This window comes from Hevea brasiliensis, chromosome 9 (assembly GCF_030052815.1).
Source record: "Hevea brasiliensis isolate MT/VB/25A 57/8 chromosome 9, ASM3005281v1, whole genome shotgun sequence".
Lineage (NCBI taxonomy): Eukaryota > Viridiplantae > Streptophyta > Magnoliopsida > Malpighiales > Euphorbiaceae > Hevea > Hevea brasiliensis.
Genome location: NC_079501.1, coordinates 8095471 through 8102051, shown reverse-complemented (window position 1 = coordinate 8102051; position 6581 = coordinate 8095471). Strand labels below are relative to the sequence as shown.

The following is a 6581-nucleotide window of genomic DNA, read 5'->3' as shown; positions in this document are numbered from 1 at the left end:
AATTTGACCAGCATCAAAGTCAACAGAAAAGCTGTTGAATTCCACATCTTACAGCTGGCCATCAACGAGAATGGGTTTGGAGGAACGAAGCTCAGACACCGACACTTCGTATGCCACCTTAGAACTTAGATAGCTCTATTTGCAAGGCTTTTGTCAGGTAAATTTTATTGGTAGTGTTTCAATTTAAGAATTTATAATAATAATGATTAATAAGGATCTTAAATATATTTTTTTTAATTTAATAAATGTAAAATTGTGATTTTTAGTAATCCATTTTAAATTATTTTTACTGATATAATATATATATAGAATTAAAATTTTTTTTCTCTTTTTTATTAATTTATATAATTTTTATCTACTTTTATCGGTTAATTTTTTAAAATTATTTTATCTGAAGTTATTTACTATTTTAAAGATATTATGATATATTAATTTTTTTTATTTTATCTTTATTCTTATTAAATACAATATTTATTTTTAAAATTTTTTTATAATTTATTTTAATTCTTATATTTTTTAATTAAATAAAATTAAAAGTAATTTATTTAAATTATAAAAAATTTAATTATAATTTAAATAATTTAATTATTTTTTTAATTATCATAAAAAACAGATTAAGTTAATACTTATAAAAAAATATTAATTAATTTTTTTTTGAATATTTTTATTTCTTCCCACCCTCTTTCCCTGCGTCTCTTCTCACCACCCCCATCCCACCACCGCCATTGAAACTCCTTGCAGATTTCTCTCTGATAACCCTCTTTAAAAAGCTCATCAAGATCCATCAGAAAATTTCCAAAAAAAAAAAAAGACTTTTCAAAGGAAATTGATTGTTAAATGCAAAAAGAAAGACAAAAAGAAACAATTGGGCTTTGGCAGCCACTTTCTCTGATAAATCCAAGCCAAATATGATGCTTGAGCAAAAAGAGGAAATAAAAAGTCTCCGTCACATGTAAAAAAATAAAAAAATAAAAAGCAGAATATATTTAAGGCCAAGAAGTATTACATTGGTCAGGAAGTTCAAAGCAGGAATATATATATATATGGGAGAAATTTTAGGCACACGATGTTAGTGAACGTGAAAATTAAGTTGATATTACTTGGTGACCCACTTGGCCGAATAAGGAGTCAGAGTCCAAAGGGAGAAAGATGGTGCATGAAAAGATAGATTTGGGAAAGAAAGGGGGAAGGGAACAAACAAAGAGAGAGTGATGGGTGGAGAAGAAGACGAGAGGCAAGATTTGATTTGACGGCATAAAAATAATAATTCTAATTTGCTTTTAAAGATTAGTGACACGTAGAATTAATAGAGAGGGAGGAGAGAAAATATAAATTATATTAATAAAATAATTTGAAAATTAATTATTAAACGTGGTAAGAGATTTTATGTTAATTAAATTAAAAATAAGAATTTTTTAATAAGCTAAATTCAAATTTGAGTTAGGTAATGAGTTGATTGGCTTTTATTTTCTTCATTGGAAATTTTAAAGAGAATTCACTTGGAGATTTGTTCAATCTAAATTATTGCATCATTACCTTAGTCCGCAAACTTGGTTATGGTAAGATATTATCGTAAAAACCTGTAATAATAATAATAATATAACATAATTGTATCCTCTGGGCCTTCTCCTCAAACCATCTATTGCCACTACTCAAAATCATGCTGACAAGGAAGTGACTTTTTTATTGCAAGGCCACATCCATCACTACCATTGACACATGCATCAGGACCATTCTGCACTTCAGGTTCATGCAAGTTGTCCATAATGATCTTCACAAAGTGGCCATCAGCATGGCTTGTTCATCGTTGTCTTTGAAAATCATCTTTATGTTTCTAGATTGGGTTAGCTGTGACTCTTATTCTTGATCTTCCAAGTTCTACGGGTACTGCAAATTGTTTTGACTCCATATTTCATTCTGCGTGTCTGCCCTTGGTGCTTACCTACCAAATTACAAAACCTTCTGTACCGAAACAAATTTCACTGCTGTATCTTTCTTTCTGGGATTAAACTTACCATGAAGCCTCGGTAAACGTTTATTAACCTTCTTTTGACAAGGTTCACGCTTCATGTTCATTTTCAAAAACACAGTTCTGCAATAACAGGCAATGATCTTTTTCATGTTTGGTCTAGTTTAAACCTAAAAATTCAATCAGTGAAGAACTTTTCTATATATATATAAATTAAGCAAAAACCTGAGGAGTTACTGAAACATGATCCATCGGAAATGCCTTTGCGGTCCTTTTCACTTGCAGCCTCAAAACTCCCTGAATGCTTTTTGTTAATGGTCGTTCAGAACTTCAGATTATTTGAGAAATTAAGGAGAGCAGAGCATATGCAGATAAGAATCTTTTTCTTACACAAAGAAATAAATTCCTGATTCATTGTCAATTAAAGATGACTAAGAATTGTTACATAAGAAATTTAATGCCGCTATCGGCATTCCATATGCGAATAAAAGCTTTGATCCTTTTCATTAATGAAACTTGGGATCGTCCAAGGGATGCTCTGATTTTTAACAAGAAATCCAGATTTAGCTTTCACCACAAAATCAGACCAGATTTTCTTAAAGAAAGGAAAAGAAAGTGTTAAATTCAATTATTCCCAGTTGTTTTAATTTAGTCATACATGTTCAATGTAAATGGAAGTATCTCCAAATCTAAACTAGAAGAAAGCCTTCCATATCATTAACAGCTTTCCCTCTCTGCACATTCAATGAACGTTCAATTTTCCACTTCTCGGTGGTGCCTGATCAAAATAAACAGTGGGAGTAACACATCACTTACAAAAATTTATTGTGTGTGTGTGTGTGAAGGGAGGGAAGGAGGGAGAGAGAGAGTGCTGCATATGCCATTACAAGTCAGTCAAAAGTTGTCCAGTGAAAGATAAATTACATGGTAATACAAAAAAACAATCGAGATTCAGCAGGGATCATCAATTCAGCGGTTCCCATTATTTCAATCTAGTAATACATGCAGTGGAATAACTCCAGAATCTAAACTAAAAGAGAGCCTTCCATCACAGTACGAGCTTTCCCTCGCAGCAGCACTCTCTGCTTCTGCTCATCCAAATGAATGTTCAATATTCCACTTCTCGGTGATGCCTGACCAAATAAAACAAATCTGAGCAATATGCAATTTAGAAAAACTGTGTTCATGTTGTTCTGCATGAACATTTGAGACGGAGAGAGATGGCAGAAGCAAAGAGGAAAAGTTACCGCATAAGCCATAAAATCACACTTTCCAAGCTTTTTGCCCCAGTAGGGGGCTAAAGCGCAATGTGCACTTCCACAGACAGGATCCTGAAAAACATGACAAATGTTTGCTGATTCAATTTCATTTACTAGTTTCAGTACCGAATACTGATTTTAGCATTACCACGCCTAGATCAACAGGAATCCAGTGATGAAGAGTTGCTCAAAGAGTTACCAGAACAGAAACTAGAAGGCATACAAGGAGCAGTCTTTACACTAGTTAACCCTTCTTTCTTGAGGAATTTGAGATTGAAATTTTTTTCTTAACTATTCCATTTTGGTGTATCATATTCTAACAGTTTGCAGGACTTGACTCCCATGAAAATTTTGTACGAGCTGGATAGTTATTGACTTAATGTGAATGACTTTAAATACTTCATTAAATTAGCAATAACCTTTCCATTGCAATCGAAGGAATGTAAAAAATCAATTAGCAATTGTAAGTAGTACACTACTGCAATAACCAAGATCAAATGCCAACATATTTACCTCATTGATTCCAAATTTGGGACAGAAAAATCGACTATAAAAGTCAAATCCAGACCCTGATGGAGCAACCCCAGAAACAATTATCCCCCTTCCAGGACAATTTAGTATCTCATCAAACTGTGGCTGTAATTCTGTAACAGCTTTAGCAGATGGCAAGACAACCTACCGAAAATGTGAATATTCATTTAGGTACAGAAAAACATATGCTTTAGATACAATGACTACTATATTCAGGTTATGAAACATAGTAATGTGATGGTTCTTGCCAGTCATGCTCCGTGAATATTACTCTCTCAAGAAAAAGGAAAAGAGATGCAAGAAATTTAAGAGGAAAAGGATGGGACGTATTACAAAGAGGTCATCTGCACCAGTAGTCCTCTTGATATCAATTATGGAAGCGCCATTCAGGGCTTTAGAAATCGACACAAGATCAAGAGAGTTGAATTCAGTAGTTGGGACAGTAGGAAAATCTAATTCAATAAGAAAACACTCTTTTGCTTTGCTATTTTGATTACTCAAGTCATCAGTTCTGCTGATATCAGAAACCCTCTTAGCAGTTAGGATACCAGATAGTGTAACAAACTCAATAACGTTAGAAGTTACCAATCCATTAGAAAAGAGAATGTGTGAAGCAGCTAGCGTTGCATGACCACAAAGCTTAACCTGCAAAAGGAATTGGTATTTCAAAATTTAAAATAGCTCTAATGAATCAAGAATCTGCAAATAGAAATGGCCCAATTGAAGAAACAAACTAATCAATCAGAAATGAAAGCATAATGATTATTACTAGGTCACTAGGGTTAAACCAAAAATTTCAGCTAGCAATCAAGAGCTCAAGAATAAACGCACTTCCAAGTGTAAGCATATATAAGTAAAGCCAGCCTCCTCCATCCAATTGATCGTCGAATAGTTTAGACAAGACGAGAAGAACACGCAACAACAAAAACAAAATCATAGAAAAATGAAGCAAAACCCAAAACCACAAACGTTAACCCTAGAGAGAGAGTAAGAATTGAGAGTCGTTGAACATTCAAGTAAATCATCAGAGAAACAATTACTACATATGGGAAGAGGAAATTAGAGTACCTAACCTCAGCAACAGGAGTGAACCACCTAAGATGGAACCTGGGATTTGAATTGACAGTATCGGGGAGATTGATGGGAGTCAAATAGCAGGTCTCGGAAATGTTGAACTCGGCAGCCACAGCTTGCAACCACTTGTCATCTTTCTCTTCCTCTAAGAAACATACTGCTGCTGGATTTCCCTTGAAAGCGGAATCGGTGAAAGCGTCCACCTGATCAAAAGTCAAAACCGATTCACACCAACTTAAGAATTTAGATAGTGTTATAGAAATTGTCTGTGCATATCAAGAGAAAGAGAGAAGAGAGAGAGAGAGAGGGGGTACCACAAAGCACTTGACGAGTTGTTTCCCCATTTTACAGATCCTACCTTATGAACTGGAAAGAAAGTTGCGATCTTGAAGATCCCCTTAATTACTTAAAAACACCAACTTTTTATGATTATTAGCACTCACGATTTTCTGGGATGATTATGAATAATTTATTCAAATTTCTACTATTTTCTTAAAACGAAATTATATATAATATAAAGAATTGTATGAGCTTTTTTAATTAAGTCAACTTTTGAAATTCAAACTATCACGCATTCATAAAAACAAAAACATCAAATTCGTCGGTTGAATAAGAGAATTAACGACCTATAATCAACCTCTCATTGGTTGATTGGAAACATATTTGTACGTTCAGATGCTAGCTTCAGCATGACAGAAGCTAGAGGTCCATAAACTCCATGTCATAACTCATAAATAGTACAAAGCGATTGAAGTGTTACGATTTCAGTGTTCCGCATGGATCATGAAGAGTTCTATTTATAGCCATAACTTGGAGCTTGTGCTGTATAATTAGATCACCAAACACATTCCATGCATGGACATTTTCAGAAAATGAGACATGATGATATTTGGAAGATCAACCAGACCCACTTTCTTCTCTTTTTCTTTTTTTTTTTTTTTTTCTCTTTTATCATAGTTGCCTTCAATAATAATGACTCTGTCCTTGCACTTGGACACTATTGACACCAAGTTGTAAAACTACACAGAGAAATCTCATTCTGCATAGCACTTTGATTTCATATGGTGAAGAAAAGATGAGAAAATATATGCATTAAGTAATCATGCAATCATAATTTTTTTCCCCCTACAATTATACCATTGTCTGCAAAACAATAAGCTAAAATGGCTCTTTGGATTGCTTTATATAAACAAGGGCCCAGCCCTTTACTTCTATAACTCTCAAATGCTGGTCTCATTGTCCAGCAATGGGTTCAATTCGGCACAATCAATATGAGGGCAGGCCCATTGGCCCAAAGCACTTTTATTAATACTTAAGCTATTGGGTGTTATTGTGATCAGAGACGATGATGATTGATTGAATACTCAAGAAAATCACTGGATTTGAACTGAATTGAATATAATTAATACTTGTTTCAACCCTAATTAAAATTTATTTTAAATTATCTGAATATGTACTAAATTTAATTATTATTATTATTAGAATAATATAGAGTCCATTTAAATTTATATATTTTAATAAATAATTTATAAATTTAATAATTTTATAAAATATTAAAATTGTATTTATTTAAAATATAATATATAAATATTATTATAAAAATATATATTTTATATTTTATTAATTATTTATATAAATAAATTTAAATAATGGATATCCAAGGTATTAAAATTTAAACTTATTTGAATCTAATATAAATATTATTTCTTCAATTAAAATTTGTTTCAAATTTATTTATTTATTTTTTA

The 6581-nt window shown here is 32.4% G+C and overlaps 1 protein-coding gene across 4 annotated transcripts; it reads right to left on the bottom strand.

Moving 5' to 3' along the window:
• Window positions 1–2829: 2829 nt before the first annotated feature.
• On the bottom strand, window positions 2830–5481 carry LOC110638946 (uncharacterized). Of its 4 annotated transcripts, none has more exons than XM_058152708.1 (6): window positions 5148–5473; window positions 4833–5036; window positions 4345–4404; window positions 3742–3903; window positions 3217–3300; window positions 2830–3102 (listed from the first exon to the last, which is right to left on the bottom strand). In XM_058152708.1, the coding sequence occupies exons 1-6, from the start codon at window positions 5175–5177 to the stop codon at window positions 2995–2997; spliced, it is 648 nt and encodes a 215-aa protein (XP_058008691.1). In that variant the 5' UTR covers window positions 5178–5473; the 3' UTR covers window positions 2830–2994. The 4 variants fall into 4 exon arrangements, with proteins under 4 accessions (XP_058008691.1, XP_021645385.2, XP_058008690.1 ...); XM_021789693.2 differs by having other exon boundaries at window positions 4093–4404; window positions 5148–5435; XM_058152707.1 differs by having other exon boundaries at window positions 2830–3300; window positions 4093–4404; window positions 5148–5481.
• Window positions 5482–6581: the final 1100 nt, after the last annotated feature.